We start from the raw sequence: 20,525 nt of genomic DNA on the forward strand, positions 1-20,525 counted from the left end.
ACTTCTCTAGTCACTGTCACTCCCCAAGGTCACTGATTCTGTCACTTCGCCGGTCACCGTCACTGCCCTAGGTCGTTGATTCTGTCACTTCGGTCACTGTGTCGGCCTTGGGGCTCCAGAGAACCTGTTTAGGGTTTCGCCATGATTCGACTTGGGGCCTGTGGTCGAGGGGAGCGCCCGCCTCCCCTCATGTGATAGGTCGCTGAGCCCCGTCTGCCGTAGCTGGTTGGCTGATAGGTAGCGCAGCGGGCCTATCAGAGGGGAGGAGCGCTGGCGTCTCTGGGAGTTGTAGTCCTTGGGAGTCCATCTCGCTGCCGGGCGGGAGCCACGCTCCGGGGCGTAGTGTCCTCTAGTCAGGTATTGCCCGGGGCACGGTGGCTTCTCGTCCAGAGGCGCTGGGAACACCCCAGGTTCTCTGAAGCCGCAGTTCTGAGCTGCCTGGGCCCTCGGGCCGTGCGGAAAGGGCATACGAGGTCGTGCTGCCCGCGGCTGTCTTGTGGTGTGGGATTCGGGTAGTGTGCCATCCCACCCGCGGAACCCTGGGCCTAGCTGCACCTCCCACTTCTCAGGGCGCAGAGGCTCAGGAGTCCGCCAGTCTATCCAGGCTGGACCGTGCACCCCGCCGCGGAGCCCCCGCTCGGTTCTGCAGCAAACCGCCGAGCCCGAGATCCTTTCTGCTTAATTAAAGTTGGTATAAGCTAATCCTTTGACAGTGATGGGCTGATGGGTCTGTTGGGGCACGTCTGTCTCTGGGACAGATGTTCTTTCCTGTTTAAAGAGGGATGTGCCCCCAAGGTCCCCCACAGTCGTATGTACTGAGCTCTAACTGACTTTTACTGTTCTGTTAGTTTACTGTGTACAGTGCAATGATCTGATATATGTATATACTGCAGAATGATCACTAGAATGAGGTACAGTTAACATATCCAACACCTCACATAGTTACATTGTGTGTGTGTGTGTGTGTGTGTGTGTGTGTGTGTGTGGTATGAATGGTTTAGAACCTACTTTCAAGCGTCTTTCAAATACACACTACAGCAGTGTTAACTATAATCACCTACTGTGTATTACAAGCCCAGAACTTAATCACCTTGTAAGGACTGTCAGCTGAGTGTGGCACAGATCATGAACTCAAATTGCCAAATTCAGACTCAAATTGAAGAAAGTAGGGAAAACTGCTAGACCATTCAGGTGTGACTTAAATCAAATCCCTGACAATTATACAGTGGAAGTGAGAAATAGATTCAAGGGATTAGATCTGATAGAGTGCCTGAAGAACTATGGACAGAGGTTTGTGACATTGCATAGGAGGCAGGGATCAAGACCATCCCCAAGAAAAAGAAATGCAAAAAGGCAAAATGGTTGTCTCTTACACATAGCTGTGAAGAGAAGCGAAAGGCAAAGGAGTAAAGGAAAGATATACCCATATGAATGCAGAGTTCCAAAGAATAGCAAAGAGAGATAAGAAAGCCTTCTGTGATCAATGCAAAGAAAGAGAGGAAAACAATGGAATGGGAAAGACTAGAGATCTCTTCAAGAAAATCGGAGATACCAAGGGAACATTTCATGCAAAGATGGGCACAATAAAGGACAGAAAAGGCATGGACCTAACAGAAGCAGAAGATATTAAGGAGAGGTGGCAAAAATACACAGAAGAACTGTACAAAAATGATCTTCACGACCCAGATAATCACGATGGTGTGATCACTCACTAGACATTCTGGAATGTGAAGTCAAGTGGGCCTTAGGAAGCATCACTATGAACAAAGCTAGTGGAGGTGATGGAATTCCAGTTCAGCTATTTCAAATCCTGAAAGATGATGTTGTGAAAGTGCTGCACTCAATATGTCAGCAAATTTGGAAAACTTAGTGGTGGCCACAGGACTGGAAAAGGTCAGTTTTCATTCCAATCCCAAAGAAAGGCAATGCCAAAGAATGCGCAAACTACCACACAATTGGTTTCATCTCACACACTAGCAAAGTAATGCCCAAAATTCTCCAAGCAAGGCTTCAACAGTACGTGGATCGTGAACCCCCAGATGTTTAAGCTGGATTTAGAAAAGGAAGAGGAATCAGAGATCAAATAACCAGCATCCATTGGATCATCAAAAAAGCAAAAGAGTTCCAGAAAAACATCTACTTCTGCCTTATTGACTATGCCAAAGCCTTTGACTGTGTGGGTCACAATGAAGTGTGGAAAATTCTGAAAGAGATGGGAATACAAGACCACCTGACCTGCCTCTTGAGAAACCTATATGCAGGTCAGGAAGCAACAGTTAGAACTGGACATAGAACAACAGACTGGTTCCAAATTGGGAAAGGAGTATGTCAAGGCTGTATATTGTCACCCTGCTTATTTAACTTATATGCAGAGTACATCATGAGAAACGCTGTGTTGTAAGAAGCACAAGCTGGAATCAAGATTACCAGGAGAAATATCAATAACCTCAGATATGCAGATGACACCACCCTTACGGCAGAAAGTGAAGAGGAACTAAAAAGCCTCGATGAAAGTGAAAGAGGAGAGTGAAAAAGTTGGCTTAAAGCTCAACATTCAGAAAACTAAGATCATGGCATCTGGTCCTATCAATTCATGGGAAATAGATGGGGAAACAGTGGAAACAGTGTCAGACTTTATTTTTTGGGGGGGGGGGCTCCAAAATCACTGCAGATGGTGACTGCAGCCATGAAATTAAAAGATGCTTACTCCTTGGAAGGAAAGTTATGACCAACCTAGACAGCATATTCAAAAGCAGAGACATTACTATGCCAACAAAGGTCCGTCTAGTCAAGGCTATGGTTTTTCCAGTGGTCATGTATGGATGTGAGAGTTGGATTGTGAAGAAGGCTGAGCACCGAAGAATTGATGCCTTTAAACTGCGGTGTTGGAGAATACCGGGGTCCAGCCCCGGTGGATCCAGGGAATTCAAAGGGTGGACGGCGTCGGCGAGGAAAACTTATTTATTTATTAATATAGAAATATAAGATTAGATTTGGAAGAAATAATGTAGTAGGAAAATTAAGTGGAGAAAGAGGGCTGAAGAACTTGGATTACGTGGAAGACCAATAAAATTCCAGACAAGGAATTTGCACTATCTACGTTGGGCCACCGGTGCTTGCTTGAATATCTAAGGGTGCCTCGCCTTAGGCTCCCTTTCGCGCGGGTCTGAACAGCCAGGGCAAGTAAGTAGACTTGGCGAGCCTCCACGCCCCAGATGGGAATTCAGCCTGAAGTTAAAGTAAACAGGAAAAAAAGAGAGAGAGACACGGGGGAAACCAGTCCAGTGACTGGCTCCATCCTCTATTGTTCAGAAGGCCTTTTATACTTTTGATAAAACATGGAGATCAATGGGTAACACAAAGTTATGCAGCGTTAGCAGTCCAGACTCTTATCAAAACCAGGCTTTTCTCTCTGCATACCTAATTGCATACACACGTCTTAGGTAATTTACATCATCTTCCAGCCAAAAGGGCCAATTAACATTTTACAGCCTCTTTTCTGATAAGGGTTTGTCAACCAGAAGACTTATTTGTGTTGATCTTCCCAAAGTCTGGTGCCATTCTCAGAAAGCACTAAATAAAGTTACATTCTTACATAGCAAGGACACAAGAGGAGTGCAGTGATATGTAACAAAGAGAAATAATTAACTCAAAAGTCTAGTGTTGCTAACATCAAAACTACTATATATCTTTTTCATATCCCGTTTACATTGATTAACATCTTCCCAGGTGCCTAAAAGATAAAGAATATGGAGGCCTGGCAGCAGCCATTGAGTCAACAGTGAAAACCCTCTACCAATATAATTTTTAACTCTTTAGAAAAGGCTCTGTATCTTTAAGATGCTTTTAAGCTTTGTGCCTGTCACAGTTGGGGGCTGTAAGCAATTCACAAGCTGTAAGAGGTCCGGGGAACCTGTTAGGCAAGCTAGAGAGCTATCAGAGGGGTTTAACTGAAACATCCCTTTCAAATGCAGAAGACTAAAGCCCTGATTTGACTTTTTCCAGAGAATATCAGAAGAGTGGAAAAGCGGGCAGATTTTGTTTTTTTGTTGGGGTACATGCTCAGGAAATTCCAGGGGGGGCCCTGAAGTCTGATCATGCCTTGCATATGTCAGCTTCCTTCCTCATGACCTTATCATGGGCGGGATTCCTCACGCTGGCTCCCGGCAGGAGAAGACTCTTGGGAGTCCCTTGGACCGCAAGGAGGTCAGCCCTGGGATTTCTTTGGAAGGAATGATGCTAAAGCTGAAACTCCAGTACTTTGGCCACCTCATGCGAAGAGTTGACTCATTGGAAAAGACCCTGATGCTGGGAGGAATTGGGGGCAGGAGGAGAAGGGGATGACAGAGGATGAGATGGTTGGATGGCATCACCGACTCGATGGACGTGAGTCTGAGTGAACTCCGGGAGTTGGTGATGAACAGGAAGGCCTGGCGTGCTGCGATTCATGGGGTCGCAAAGAGTCGGACACGACTGAGTGACTGAACTGACTGACTGACTGAAGTTTAGGAAGCTGTTTTGTTACAAAGACCTATCCTTATCCGTTGTGGTGAAATGCATGAAGCCCTACTCAGCCGGGCTACTTGCTACATGATATTCAGCGGATTAAATAGCTAATTACCTCAGTTTTCTTGTTTACAAAAGAGCATGGGCTTCTCTGGTAGCTGAGTCGGTAAAGGATTTGCTTGCAGTGCAGGAGACCCAGGTTTGATCCCTGGGTTGGGAAGATCCCCTGGAGAAGGAAATCCCATGGGCAGAGAAGCCTGGTGGGCTGTAGTCCATGAAGTTGCAAAGAGCTGGGCACAACTGAGCCACCAACACTTTCACTTTCACATGATTGGGAGGATTAAATGAGGTACTTACATAAAGTACTTAGAAGAGTGACTAATACAAACTAAATACTCGATAGTACTGGTAATATTTCTAGGACTACTAGTTAATCCTGTATCAAAATCCGTTGGGACCTTCCAGTGACAAGGTAATTAAGTTCTGGGCTTGTAATATACAGCATGGTGATTATATAGTTAACAGTGCTGTATTATATGTTTGAAAGATGCTTAAGAGTAGGTTTTAAAACATCTCACACCACACACACACACAATGTAACTATATGAGGTGCTGGATGTGCTAACATATCTTATTCTAGCAATCCTTTTTGCAGTATATACGCACATCAGATCATTGCACTGCACACAGTAAACTAAGAGAGCAATAAATGTCCACTAGGGCTCAGTAAACATGAGTGTGGGGGACCTTGGGGCCAGATGCGGTTTTGGAATTCAAAATTTTTTGGATTCTGTTTGAAAGGGCAGTATATATACAACAAGAAACCTTCAGTGGGGTCTGGAACCACATATAATCAAAGACAGTATTTCTGTAGCAAAAATGTGTGAATAGACACAAATATTACCCAGAAATGGGATATATAAAGGCTATCAATAGTCTCAGTCCCAGTTCAAATGAGCTTGCTCCAAACTCAGGGCTTGCCTTGTGGCTCAGCTGGTAAAGAATCTGGCTGCAATGGAAACCTGTGTTCGATCCCTGGATTGGGAAGATTCCCCTGGAGAAGGAAAAGGCTACCCACTCCAGTATTCTGGCCTGGAGAATTCCATGGAGTGTATAGTCCATGGGATCGCAAGGAGTTGGACACGACTAAGCGACTTTCACTTCACTTTCACTTAGGGAAAAACTTGTAAGTCTTAGAATGTTTTGCATTTCAGAATTGAAAATAAAGTACTATTGTAGACCTATATTCGGAGAAGGCAATGGCACCCCACCCCAGTACTCTTGCCTGGAAAATCCCATGGACGAAGGAGCCTGGTAGGCTGCAGTCCATGGGGTCGCTAAGAGTCAGACATAACTGAGCGACTTTACTTTCACTTTTCACTTTCATGCATTGGAGAAGGAAATGGCAACCCACTCCAGTGTTCTTGCCTGGAGAATCCCAGGGACGGGGGAGCCTGGTGGGCTGCTGTCTATGGGGTCGCACAGAGTCGGACACGACTGAAGCGACTTAGCAGCAGCAGCAGCAGACCTATATTACTACCTCTACTTTAAAAGCTTTGTATGTGTCTTGCAGTTGAGATTAAATGACCTGCTTGGTCGTTCAGTTTCGGTTTCACTGCTCTTTGCACCTAGGGCTGCTTTTTCAGATGCTTGATCCAAACATTGGCTAATAGGGGCACAAAAGCTTAGTCCCTGAGGAAGGAACAGGTGGTCTCCTTGACCAAATTCTAGTCAGGCTTCTCTGAATCCTCTTATCAACTAGGCTGTGACCTTCAGGCTCCCAGATTCACCCTCACGTTTTCCAATTTCGGCACAAATTCTGCTGAGTCAACTTAGCCAGAAGCCCTCGCCCCTGGTCTCTGATCACCCTTGGTCTCTAATGGGGCTCTTCATCCTCCACCATCCCCCAGGGGATGTCTGATTGTGGTGCTCTGCATTCAGCAAGAATCCTGCTAGGTTAACTTAGCCAGAACCTCCCCTTATACACGATGTTTCCTCTTAGAAATTTGTCTATCCATGGACTCCACTCTCCCTACCATGCTCCTTGGCTATAAATTCCCTCTTTCCCTTGTATTCAGAGTTGAGCCCGCTCTCTCTGCACTCACAAAATTCCATTTCAGTAGTCCCTATACCAGCCCCAGTGGTCCCCCTGCATTAAGGCTGCCTGATTCTTTAACAAGTGTCATGATTCTTTTTTCCTTTAATACAACTGGTATATTTAGAACGACACAGTCTAGTGTAGCACACTGCCAAACATTGGCCATTTGGGTACCAACCACAAGATGTGTACTAAACCTCTCCTGTTATTTACCTAATATATTTAAATTCTTGTATCTTAAAAGTTAAGACTTTAAAAATATAAAGTATCTAAAAAGTGATAGTTTGAAGTATTCACTATTCTAATGTATTATACACAGTAACAGAATAAAACAGGAGAAAGCTTCATGACATTGGATTCTTGCATATGATGCCAGAAACAGTCAATAAAAGGAAAATTAGGTAAATTGAACTATATAAAAATGTAAAACTTTTGTGAAAAGATGCTATTAGCACAGTGAAAGGCAACCCACAAAATGGAGTAAATATTTGCAAATTATATATTTGATAAGGAGTTAATATCCAGAACACATAAACAACAGACAACTTGATTTAAAAAAGGACAAAGTACTGGAATAGACATTTCTTCAAAGGTAATATACAATGGTCATGAGAAGATGCTCAACATCACTAATCATTAGGGAACATGCACAGCAAAACCACAATGAGATACCTCCTCATACCCATTAGGAGGGCTGTTAAAAAACTAATAAGCGCTGGCTAGAATGCGGAGAAATTGGGGCCGTTGTGTGTTACAGAAGAGAATGTAAAATGATGTGGACACTGTTAAAAATAGTATGGTATTTCCTTAAACAGCTAAAGATAAAACTATCGCATCCTGCAATTCCATTTCTGAGTATCTACACTGAATAATGGAAAGCAGGGAGCAGCTCCATTCACAACGGCCAAGGGGTGGAGGCAAGCCAGGTGTCCGCAGGTGGGTGAAGGGACGAGCAAAATGTGGTCCATCCACGCAAGGGAATCTTATTCAGTCTTCAAAGAAAGGAAATTCCAGCACCGGTTACAACATGAGTGAACCCTAAGGACATTATGCAAAGTGAAATAAGCGGGTCACAGAAGGCCAAGTGCAAAAGAATTCTACTCCTGTGCAGGAGTGGAGTCGTCAGACTCACAGAGACGGACAGCAGCGGGGTGGCTTCTGGGGGCCAGGGGAGGGGGATGAAGAGTTTAACTGGGGCAGAGTTTCAGTTCAGTTCAGTCGCTCAGTCGTGTCCGACTCTTTGCAACCCCATGGACTGCAGCACCCCAGGCTTCCCTGTCCTCCACTATCTCCCGGAGTTTGCTCAAACTCATGTCCATCGAGTTGGGGATGCCATCCAACCATCTCATCCTCTGTCATCCCTTTCTCCTCCTGCCTTCAATCTTTCCCACCATCAGGATCTTTTCCAATGAATCATCTGTTCAGTTTATGCATGTGTGTGTGTGTGTGTGTGTCTGTGAGTGTCTGTGTGTGTATTTGCCAGTTCATGGCAAATATAAGGGGAAAAAGTGGAAGCAGTGACAGATATTCTTTTCTTGGGCTGCAAAATCACTGTGGATGTTGATTGCAGCCATGAAATTAAAAGATGCTTGGTCCTTGGAAGGAAAGCTATAACAAACCTAGACAGTGGGTTAAAAGGCAGAGACATCACTTTGCCGAAAAATATCCATCTAGTCAAAGCTATGGTTTTTCCAGTAGTCATATATGGATGTGAGAGTTGGACCGTAAAGAAGGCTGAAGAGAAGTGGAAGTCGCTCAGTTATGTCCGACTCTTTGCAACCTCATGGACTATATAGTCCATGGAATTCTCCAGGCCATAATACTGGAGTGGGTAACTTTTCCCTTCTCCAGGGGATCTTCCCAACCCAGCGATGCAACCCAGGTCTCCTGCATTGCAGGCTGATTCTTTACCAGATGAGCCACAAGGGAAGCAAAGAAGGCTGAGTGCCAATGAATTGATGCTTTTGAATTGCGGTGCTGGAAAAGACTCTTCAGGGTCTCTTGAACACCAAGGAGATAAAACCAGTCAATCCTAAAGGAAATCAACCCTGAATATTCATTGGAAGGACTGATGCTCAAGCTGAAGCTCTAATACTTTGGCCACATGATGCAAAGAACCGACTCATTGGAGAAGACCCTGATGGTGGGAAAGATTGAAGGTGGGAGGAGGAGGGGTGACAGAGGATAAGATGGTTGGATGACATCACCAACTCAATGGACATGAATCTGAGCAAATTCTGGGAGATAGTGGAGGACAGAGGAGCCTGGTGTGCTGCAGTTTATGAGGTCACAAAGAGTCAGGCATGACTTAGTGATTGAACAATAACAACCGTGTGTGTGTGTGTGTGTGTGTGTGTGTGTGTACTGTCCCTTATGTAGTGGGGCACTCCAAGTTTACTGTGAGACCCTGTACAGTGCCCAGCAGGATGTGTGGTACTTGGCACATTTGCAGTTCACTGTGGCTGGTGTGAGGAATCTCTAGTCTTTCCTAGCTAAGTGCTGGATCATTTGGAGTCCAGGAAGATTCTGGAAAGGTTCTGTCTGCTTAACTAGTGAGGTGTGCTGAGAAGAGTGTTCACAGCCTCAGTCTCCTCATCTATAAAATGGGAGTAAAGCCTCTCAGGGATGTCAGGGCTTCGTGGAGTAGCTGTGGGTTGCCTTTGATAGCATGCTCTTTACAGTCTCTCTAATGGGTGGGAGGTTGTGTGCACATATACATGTCTTGTGTGTCTGTGTATGTCTTGTGAGAAGAGGGTGAGAAAGTTTTGATTCACCTGTTGCAAAGTCATTGCTTCTACTTTTCCACTGACTTAGCCTTTCTCCTTTAAATTTTTAATGACGTCTGTAAAAAATAATACTGCGGTGGGTTGCCATTTCCTTCTCCAGGGCATCTTCCCAACCCAGGGATCAAGCCCATGTCTCCTGCACTGGCAGGTGGATTCTTTCCCGCTCAGCTACCAGGGAAGCCCCTCTTTTACGTATTGATAGCCAGAAGCACAGAGCCTGGCACATAGGAAGTATTTAATAAATGCTCTTTCCTTTCTCTTTGCCCTCTTATTTTAAAAAAAGTTCCCAGCACTTCCTTGGGCACTAGTATAGATTATTGACTATTTCATTCCTTTGAAATTCACAATTTCTTTAGCTATTCTGTGACAATGCTGTTTATCATCTTTGCCTGGAAACGCGTCTCCCTAAACGGCAATAGCTCTCCTTATTTTCCGGAGCTTGAAGAAACCATCCGCTGCCAAGAGAAGCTAAGCCTCCCCCCCCCCCCGCCCCCACGCCATCTGCCTGGCTCCAGTCCCCCAGGGCACTCGTCCCTGGGGAGCGAGCGTCTTTCTTTTTCGTCCAGTGATGATCTGTGTGTCCTCCTGGAGGGCTGGCCTCCCCGGGGCGAAGCCTGGCCTGCAGTCGCGCTCGGGGAGTCCCCGCCCACCGGTCGCTAACCATCTTGAGTGGTCACTCCTGCACCCTTGATTGGCTGTCACCCTCGCAGCAACGCTGCGGATTTCCCTGGTGGCTCAGACCGTAAAGCGTCTGCCTACAATGCGGGAGACCCAGGTTCCATCCCTGGGTCGGGAAGATGCTCTGGAGAAGGAAATGGCAACCCACTCCAGCACTCTTGCCTGGAAAATCCCAAGGATGGAGGAGCGTGGTAGGCTACAGCCCATGGGGTCGCAAAGAGTCGGACACGACTGAGCGACTTCACTTTCGCAGCAACGCTGCAGGTCTGTCTTCAGGTTCGGATAAAGAAAGAGCTGTCAGCCTCAGAGATGCGGCTGCACAAGGTTGAAGGGCGGGCCTGAATTCAGACACAGCTCCGTCTGGATGTCTTCTCCTGCCCTTGCCTTTCGTTCCCGTGGAAACCCTCCTCCTTACGTCGCAGGTCTTCCTGAAACCCAGTGAGTTTGGCCAGGCAAACCCCAGCAACAGTTCACAAACAAAACAGCTCTGCTAGTTGCCCCAGGGGCCTTGATGTCCCCGCACGAGTTTCCAGGCATGGCTGGTGGGTACAGAGCCCCCGTGCGCTTCCTCAAGGGGCGCCTCTGCTGTGCACAGACGTGAATAATCTTTATTCTGAGCACCCACCTTGGCGCTCAAGGTGGTTCATGCGTGGGAGTGTGCCGCCAAGGGCTTCTCTTCCTAAAAATCTGTGTCCCCAGTGCCTAGCACAGATGGGACCCAGCAAGGGTGCTCAGGGCTGAGCCGCTGAATGAATACGTTCAGCAGAGGGAGTTGTGTGGGGTCACCTGCCCACTCTGGGCTATTTTCAGCTAGAGACAGCCGGTGTTTCTGGGATGTTAGGTGGGACACCGAAACAATGGGAATGCACAAGCCACCCACTGCCTCACCTCAGTCTTTGTGATTTTATCTCTTGCTTCCACGCCCCAGTCAAAGCGTTACTAAAGAGCGGCTGGCCAGGACTGCCTTCAGGGCCCCGCCTGCAGCCGCCCCTCCTGCCTTGGTCTCCAGGTGGACAGCACATGGGTACCTCGAGGGGCCCACTCACCATGGACAGCTGCTCCATCCCAAGGCAGTTAGCGTTCGAAGGATGCCCGTCTTTCTAGAAAGTCACCACGTGTTCGTCTTCCTAAGGGTCATGGTTTTATCTCCACATTATTTTCGCTCAGGTTGTTATTATTTTTTTATGGCGAGACTCAGGATAAGATTTTTCTAAATGCAATCCTTATAATGATCCAGGTTGATTTCATTAAGGCAAATCATAATGATAATAACAATAATAATAAACGACCATTTTCAACTTTCAAAATAACATCCCTACACGAGACCTTTGGGATCTAAGCCATTTCCCTACATTATTTCCTGACATTGTACATATGCTCTTCAGGGATGATCAAAAAATAGAAAATTATTTGAAAGGCTTTACAACCAGTGCAAATTAGAGATTTGCATGATACTGTAAGACGCATATGCCTCCATCCATCCCATAATGGGACTGTAAGCACTTGCTACCTACAGTGGGCAGGGATTTTATAGTCTGTCACTTTGCGTTTTCTACATAGGTGCTGTAGAAAAATTAAAATATTAATAAGCCACATATGTGCTTGCAAAAGCATTTAGATTTGAATATTTTATCTCATTTTAACTTACCTCTGCTTCTAATTGCTGCATAATGGTTGTTAAATGCCAGACACGAGTGTACTTTCTGTGCTGTGCTGTGCTATGTTTCGGCAGTAGGCGGAAATTTTAGCATGATGTTTTATATTTCATCCTAAAATTTTTTTATTTGCAAGTGTATGAAGTCACATTGGCTATGTTTGACAATACATTTTTGGCATGTATTTTCACATAAATTATAGGGTGTTCCTGCCTCTCGGCTCTCACAACATAGTAAGGAGAAAGCCCCAGGCTGTGGAAATACGACTGAGGCCGCGTTAGCATGTGGGTTGGAAATAATAAGGATTATAAATGACTCGGTAGGTAGAGAAAACAAGGAGAGAAGACTTATTGGGGAGAAGTAAAACAGCTTGCTCTGTTTATGTGCAGCTGAAAGAAGGCTCCCTGAAAGATATATCACTAGTCACCTTCTTTTTATTTCTGAGGGGCTTTTATTAACCCCTTTTTATCAATCAAAATAAATTGATTGCCAGTGAATGCCATCTTTTCTGACTGTTTGAAATTATAAAACAAAAGCAAAGGCACACAAACTCACATACTGCATCTTTCGGTAAAGAAGAGACAAATCCCCCCATAGGGATTGCTAAATAGTGTTAAAGATGTTTATCACTGTCCTTAAAACAAAACATCTCATTTAGAGATGGGAGTAGGCCTCCAGATTCTTCTAAGCTTAACTCCCCCAGCTGCGTCAGTGGACAGGAATTCCAGAACACTGTTATTTAATATTTAGGTCCCGTCGTAAAAGGACATGTTTCTGTAGGGTAAATACAGTTATGCCCAATAATAACTCGGTGCGGGGTAAGACCTGATTCAAGGGGAGCAAAAAGCAGGGTGGCCAGGAATCCCTGTGACGCGCATCTGGTCATTTCTAGCTGTGAAGCCGCGACAGAGGATGTGTGGAAGCTGGAAAACCAGCCTCTCATCCAGGTGGGCAGGAGCCCCCTCCGGGTCCTCACCCGTCGGAAAGGCCTGAGTCTGGGGCAGCGGGCATGGGACCCAGGCTGCAGGGGGAGGGGCTTCCGGGGGAGGGGCTGGGGGCGTGGCGCAGCAGGCTGCGTCCGCAGACCTCCCCGAGGTCCTGGGAGCCGGCCTCGTCCTACTCAGCCCTGGGGCCGCTGCGGCCTGACCTCTGAGGGGCTCGGCGCCTGGCAGAGCCAGCGCTGGGGGCCGTGTTTGCTTCTTCCCGCAGGTTCACACCGCAAAGGGCTGCCTTCTGGGAGGCCCCGACTTCTCCTCTTATCTTAGGAAGGAGACCTTCCCCGCCGTGGGAAGGTCTTTTCTCAGACCATGGACTGAATAAAGAGCGCGTGTCACAGCTAGAAAGTCTGAAGGTCATGCGGGCATCGACATGTTCACATGAGATATTTATTCTAATTAAAATAGTGAAGCTTATTTCATACAGAGGCGCGAAGAACAGATCCTAACTTAAAGCTGGGGCTAATAATGGAGTCACTAAGGTTTTTGCTTTACTCTGAAGGAGGTTTAGCTGCTTTATCAAGAGAACGTGAAATCCTGACCCAGGTTTAGGTTTATCTTTTCAGACTTTTGTGTTTCATTTCAAAAGTTGAAATAAGACAAATTAAAGGTCTGCCAAGTCTTAGGGAAGGAACATGAGGGTACCAAGGGTCAGGAACAGCAGAATGGCAGCATTAGTACAGACATAGCAAGAGCATAGAGCTCGGATCCTCTGGATAAAGAAACAAACGGGCAAAGTGTGTTCTGAATATAAGCTACACTTATTTGCTGTTCAAGGTGATAAATGCTTGCAAGGGAGCACTCACCACCTATCAAAATGTGTGTGTCTGGGACAGCCGCTAGTATTGGGGCTGGAACCGACCCATTTATTTTACATACACACCACAGGGGACTTCCGTGGTGGCTCAGCTGGTAAAGAGTCCGCCCGCAATGCGGGAGATCTGGGTTGGCTCGCTAGGTCGGGAAGAGGAAAGGAGAAAGGAGAAAGGAATGGCTGCCCACTCCAGTATTCTGGCCTGGAGAATCCCATGGACAGAGGAGCCTGGTAGGCTACAGTCCATGGGGTTGGAAAGAGATGGACATGACTGAGTGACTTTCACTTTCACAGGGCAATAGGCCTAAGCATCATTTAAAAATCAGTGGTTTGCTTTTTCCTTTCTTGTTTTGTGCTAGAGGAAGAAATTTAAAGTCAGAAATTTTTGTTTCTTTTCTTTTTTCTTTTTTAACAGAAAAATCATCCTAGCCATTGTAATCTGAGGTGGGTGAGCCAGGCGAGAGACCATGGGACCTGGGAACACTTTCAGAATCTGATGCGAATCCAGGTCTGTTCCCATCATCCGGGGTTATTGTACCATTCGTCCACCTTCCTGGAGTTGCCCCTGAGCTGCAGCAAGAGCAGCGGCCACCACACTGTGGGGTGGGGGACTCCTGCAGCTGCTCAGCGGGAGACCACCAGCATCCCTGCCTGTCCTGCCTGCTGGACTCCAGCGGGGCTGTGGCCAGCCAAGGCTCACACAGCCTGCCTGACAGCACTGGAGAGGTTCAAGAATACAGATTTCTGAGTCGTATTGATGTGTGGCAAAAATCATCACAGTATTGTAAAGTGATTATCCTCCATGTAAAATAAATGAACTTGAAAACAGATATCAGATGATTAAAAAAAGATACTTGGTGTTCCTTTGCCCTACACCTGGAAGAAATGCCACCGTTATCTTTTAGGTAACAGAGAGGCTGGGAAGAAGGCCTTTGTAGGTGTGGCAGAATTGTGAGGCATTTTGTCAAACCTAGGATTGTTGTGTTACTGGTTAAACCAGCTAGCTCTCCCGGCTGGGAGGCTCCGTCCTCGTGTGGGAGAATCACCGACTGGCAGTGGCTTGGCCGCCAGCACTGCACAGTAGGGTGTATTCTTTAGGGGTGTGAGTTCTCAGCATACCCTGAATTCCGTGCACGGGTAGGAAGGGCCAGCTCTGCTCACGGCACTTGCTGGACACTCCAGACGTCCGCTCTGTGAGGAGAGAATTAAAGGCAGAAGAGCGCCACGGTCAGTGGGACAGAAGGCCTGTGAACTCCAGGGTGGAAGGGTCCCCTCTGAGACAGGACATCTCAGAGCCACATAGCCTCAAGGGGCTTGACTGCTTAAGACTTCTTAGCTCGCTTTAGAATTACCTCAGATTTTACAAGGGATCTTGTTTGTGACAGCAAAGCCATTTGTATCCTTAAACAAGAATTACAAACAGCAACAGAAAATTAACTCCAAAATAACCTGGAGAATAAATACACAGACACATCCGTGCACACACACACACACACCTGCACACACACACACACCACCGTTTATATGTAAAACGTTTGACTCAAGACAACACACAGCTGCATACAAACGTACACAGTGACGCTGTACACTCATGATCAACAAAGTGTCATCACAGCTGTATCTGGGTGGTCACGCAGAAAACCGAACCGTCGGGTAGACAAAGGTGTGCGTAGCAGCGTGTATGCGAGTTTCTCCTCCTCTCCTACCGCACATCCCAGCCCCGGCCCCCGTACTAGCCTCTTTCATCTGTACGGGACAGACTTGGTACATTTTACAAAAGCACCTCACATATGCTGCTGGTTGAACTGAGAAGGCAGGAGAAGGTGTTAAAAATTGTCAGGTCAGGGGTGAAGCATGTTTTCAGAGGATCAACAGAGCCTCTACAGACAGAGCATCAAGACAGAGCATCAGTTTGGGTTAATCCCGAATTGTGGCGTCTCCAGGTTGAATAGAGAAACCACTCAACAAAGGACGCTCCTTCCCCAGGCTGAAGAAGCGGCTGGTGCCACCTACAGCCTGGAAACTGGCTCTACAACTGGCACCTGCTGCCCTAGCTGGTCCTCCGAGGAAGACAAATTAGAATTGATGCAGGGGATGGAAAATGGGCCGTCTGCTCTCAAGATGAATTTCCTCTGATAAATTGCTAACAGCTAGAAGTGTGTTTAAAAATGATTTTGGCTAAAGAGATTTTGAAGACTGTAGCAATTAGATCAAGATTTGTGAACTTCATTTCTTATAAATATGTTTCTTCTAGAGTGCACCTTATGAGATGTGGTCACGTCTTTTTTTTTTTTTTTTTTGGCATACAGCAATCCCAAATCATTCAGCCCAGTCCTAGATTAGGTTAGTGGGCGCACATGTATCCACACTGTCCTACCTTCTTAGGGGAAACGGGATTACTATGAAACCATCAGAGAGCACACACTTCTGAAAAGAAATGAAATGTATTTTTATTGGCGGAGCCAAGATGAAGTATGTCTTGAAATCTGTTTTACAAATAAACTTGCCCATAAATTGTCCATTCACTGCTTCGAAATCTTTTTTCACATTTGAGGAGCTGTCAGAGGGTCCCTAATAAACATAAGTCTTATTTAGTTTACTGGATATGTAATTCTTCTTTTCTTTGAAAATAATTATTTTTCAAGCAAGTGCAGCAAAAATACAACCAATAAAAATCTTGCTATGGCAGCATAAACAACCTTTATAGCCAGCATATACATAGAGTTCTTCCGATAAAAGCAGTTCCTGGTAAGGAAGGGGACAGAAAATTGGCCAGACTTTGCCAGGATCGCGTGTAGGGCTCCCAAGGGTTGACAGAGGAAACCTCACACCCGTTTCCACCTCCGTATCCCAGACTAGTTCTTGGCTATTAGGAAGACAGTTGGAGCATCTCAGTTGCCGAGGAGGCCCTTGGGCCACAGAGAACAAGGGGTGGTCACTTGGTGGGACCCCCGTGTGTCCAGTTTATCTCAACATCATTTGTGAGGCAACCTACCCAAGGCCCATTCTCAGAGCCCTCAAAGCTGATGGATAAGCGGGGTGAAAGTCCTTGGGGGCTCCCGAGGGGCAGAACACAGACCATCCACCTCTTAGTTACCTCATTCTCATTCCAGGCCCCTCAGCAGGATTGTGCCCTGGTGGCTGGGAGGGCTGGGGAGTTCCAATGGGGGTGACCCTTTGGGGCTCTTGGGGAGGATCGTTTGCTCAGCCCTCCCAGGCCTGTGGCCAGCCATGGTCTGTGGTCATAACACCACCCCCTCCCCCACCTCGGGGCCACCCCAGGAGACAGCCCCAGTCCAGGAGGATGCCTTCCCAGGAGCAGAGGTGTGGGTGCTCATTTATGCCTTTTACAGTAGCTTGAGAAGATGTTATCGCAGCTTGAGAACAGGAATTAAAGCATGTATCCTTCAGGTGCAAATCTACTGAACTTACAGGTTCTCTGCTTCTCTGCAGGGGGGCTCCATTAATCTTGTAACAGTGAAATTCCTGAGGAAATTAGTTTCCTCCGGTTGGGTTATTCTCAACTGGTCTTTGGGGGAGGAGTAATTAGGATTTAAGACTCCCTCTTAAAGCAAAGGAAGTATTGACCATTTTACCTGAGTAACAACACTTTTCAGTGCCATGCTTTGCTCATTAAAAACCTGTGTGTCTTTCAGCTCCTCGACACAGGGTCTGCAAAGATTTAGCTAGGTGGGAAGCCGATTCCAAGTCCTCATCTATTGTGACCAGGTAGGTGTTTTTCTCCGCCTGGGTCATTTGTGCCCACCTAGCACTCAGCACTCGCCCTGCTGGGGAGTAACTCTTGGGCCCAAGAGGGAATAATGTGCTCTCAAAAATGGGATGGCTAAAATACGTCCTCACCTACTCAGAAGCGCTGAAATGTTAGCTGTCACCAAACATGATTACACCTCAAGCACACTCACACGTCTCTTTTTGAACTGGGGTCAATTCACAGACGCAGGGTGCAGCACCTTGGCTGCAATAAATGCTGCACTTTTCTCTCCGCGCCTCCCCCCCCCGGAAACCTGGGGCCGGTAGATTGGCCTTACCGGGCCAGGCAAGTGGACCCAAGTTTGGCTAGGTATCACAGGCAGTGACGTTTTTGCATCATGGACTGGAAAGAGCAGGGGCTTTGGAAAGCTGAAAAGCACCCTGTGGCTGTGTATAACCTTGTCTGCCTGTAACTCAGATGTGACAAGCCCTGGTACATGGCTGGGGCTCAGGGCTTCATGGAGTGGTTTTTATTGCCAAGCTCAGAGACTCACCTGCTGAACATTAGACCTGTTGATGCAACAGTGGTAACTGCAAAAAGGGCAGATGTCCAAGGAGAGGACATCCCTGGTGGTCAGAGGCTAAGATTCTGTGCTCCGAATGCTGGGGGCCTGGGTTTGATCCCTGGTCAGGGAACTAGATCCCACATGCTGCAGCTAAAAATTTGTATGCCACAATGAAGAGCAAAGATCCGCTGCGCCACCACCACTAAGACCCGGCACAGTCAAATCAACAAATATTAAAACTCCTCTGTTCTCACTCTCTGGGAGCAGGCTTTCCTAACTCTTCGGGGCACATCCTTCTGAAGCCTTTTTCTTTGCGACATTCACCTATACAGTAATATGTTGTATTTATACAACTCTGTTTAAAGTTGGTCATCAGAGCAAACACCTTGTGGTGCAACATGCTGTTTTCTCCCCTCTTGTTGCATTTTTCATTATAACGTCTAGATTTTATTTACTTTTTAATAAAAATAATCTTTTTATTTAAAAATAATTGTAGGGTCACATGCAGTTACAACCCACTCTGGTATTCTTCCCTGGAGAATCCCATGGACAGAGGAGTCTGACAGACTACAGTCCATAGGGTTGCAAAGAGTTGGACATGACTGAAGCGACTCAGCAGGCACACAGTTATAAGAAATAACACAAAGAGATTCTGTGTATGGTTTTTCCCAAGGACAGCATCTTGAAACACTGTAGTACAATACCATAACTAGGATGTGGATATTCATACAATCTGTCCATCTTCCTCCATTTCCTCAGGTTTACTTTTTGTGTGTTTTTTTGTTCTGTGCTATTTTGATCACATTCAGGTAATTTACCATCTTCAGTTGCATCTTTTCAGGCAGAGGCACACGTGTAACTAAAGGCCCCTTTCAGTCACTGGCACAATGCTGCCCAAGAGGAAACACGAAGTGAGCCCAAAATGAGTCACCTGCACACTTAAAAAATCTCTAGCAACCATGTTTAAAGGGTGAAAGTGAAAAGTGAAAGTTGGTCACATAGTCATGTCCGACTCTTTGCCATTGTATGGACTGTAGCCTACCAGGTCCTCTGTCCATGGAATTCCCCAGAGTATTGGAGTGGGTTGCCATGGGGACCTTCCCAATCCAGGGATCGAACCTGGGTCTCCTGCATTGCAGGCAGATTCTTTACCAACTGAGCTACTAGGGAAACCCCATTTAAAGGGTAGAAAGAAGTAAATCTAATTTTAATAATATATTTCACACAACCCAGTATATTTTGACATGCAGTCACTGTAAAGATTATTCACTGGATACCCTGCATGAACTTCTTTTGATAATGAGTCTCTGAAACTCCGTAAGTCCACTTCGCCCCCCCTCCCCCCGGCCCCAAGGAGAGAACATGGTTCACAGCACCTACGACGTGCCGGGCTCACTCAGGCTCTGGGATGGAGACACAGCTCCTGCCCTTGATGCGAGACCACAGACGCTTCTAACACGGTGAGGTGTGCCCGCAGTCCAAGGCGCACAGGAGCCCTGAACACCTGAGGGCGGCTCCGGGGGCTTCTCCTCCAACCCGGTACAGAGCCAGAAGAGCCCAGGAGCCCTACGTGTCTGGGTGGGAGCAATGGCGGTAGTGAACCTGGGGTCCAGGAGGAGGGCCGCTGTGGAGACAAGGCCGGGGCTGGTCTGGGGGGAACCTTAAAGAGCCCACCTCCGCCCCACCCCCGGCCCTCCCCCAGCCATGGGCACCGGAGGCAGGGGAGGGCGCTCTGCGGGAGGCTTCCCTGGCAATGGAGGCTGCCGGGACCGTGGACAAGGTCACGCAGGCTGGAGCGGAGCGCGAAGCAGCGCTGGAAAGGTGGGGGGGGGGGGCGCCGCCTGGAGCGTCAGCATCAGGAGGTGCCCAGGGGGTCCGGGGGAGGCCTGAGGTTAGAGGGGCGCGGGGCGTGGAGCCGGGCCTGATCTCACAGTGGGTGATGGTGGGCCGTGTGCTGACGTGGCTTCGGGTTCCTCAGGGCCGAATTCGAAACTCCTTGTCAGCGTTGAGCTTCGGGGAGGGCGCAACCTCCCTTCCCCTGATCTCCCGTTCTTCCATCTCTACCTTTTGGATTAAATTTTCAGCTTGTTAAATACACGCTTCCCTGGTGGCTCAGATGGTAGAGAGTCTGCCTGCAGTGTGGGAGACCCAGGTAGGGAAGATACCCTGGAGGAGGAAATGGCAAGCCACTCCAGTATTCTTGCCATGGAGAATCCCATGCACAGAGGAGCCTGGCGGGCTGCAGTCCATTGGATCGCAGAGTCGGACACGACTGGGCGCCTTCACTCACTCAAATACGCACTCACGTCTCACACACACACACACAAACACACGCGTACACCCTTCTCCCAGCTGCCTCAGGAGCTTCTAGGATCGCAGGAAGCCCTGACTTCAGGAGCTCCGGAGGTCAGGATTCCTGAGAGTCCAGAGCCCCGGCGGTCAGGGTCCTAATTGGCCGGCCGGACGCAGCAGCCCCAGGATGTTCAACCAGCTGTGGGCTGGCACGCGGCCCTGGGGGGGCGGTGCCGCCGGGAGGGCCGGGGGCGGGGCTTCCTGCGCCACCGCCCGCGCTCCGCCCCCATCGGCCGCCCGCGCTCGATTGCTCTTGTCTGGCGGCGGCAGCATGGCGGCGGGGGCGGCTGAGGCAGCGGCGGCGGCGGTGGTGGAGGTCGGCTCAGCTGGGCAGTTTGAGGAACTGCTGCGCCTCAGAGCCAAG

The 20,525-nt window shown here is 47.7% G+C and overlaps 1 protein-coding gene across 2 annotated transcripts in view; it reads left to right on the forward strand.

The window, feature by feature from the left end:
- Nucleotides 1–20,428: 20,428 nt before the first annotated feature.
- Nucleotides 20,429–20,525, forward strand: part of GLRX3 (glutaredoxin 3) — a 31,972-nt gene continuing 31,875 nt past the window's right edge. For both annotated transcript variants that reach the window (XM_068961480.1, XM_068961481.1), the window contains exon 1: nucleotides 20,429–20,524. In XM_068961480.1, the coding sequence (XP_068817581.1) occupies nucleotides 20,433–20,524 (92 nt within the window). In that variant the 5' untranslated portion in view covers nucleotides 20,429–20,432. The remainder of the gene's footprint in view (nucleotide 20,525) is intronic.

This window comes from Capricornis sumatraensis, chromosome 23 (assembly GCF_032405125.1).
Source record: "Capricornis sumatraensis isolate serow.1 chromosome 23, serow.2, whole genome shotgun sequence".
NCBI lineage: Eukaryota > Metazoa > Chordata > Mammalia > Artiodactyla > Bovidae > Capricornis > Capricornis sumatraensis.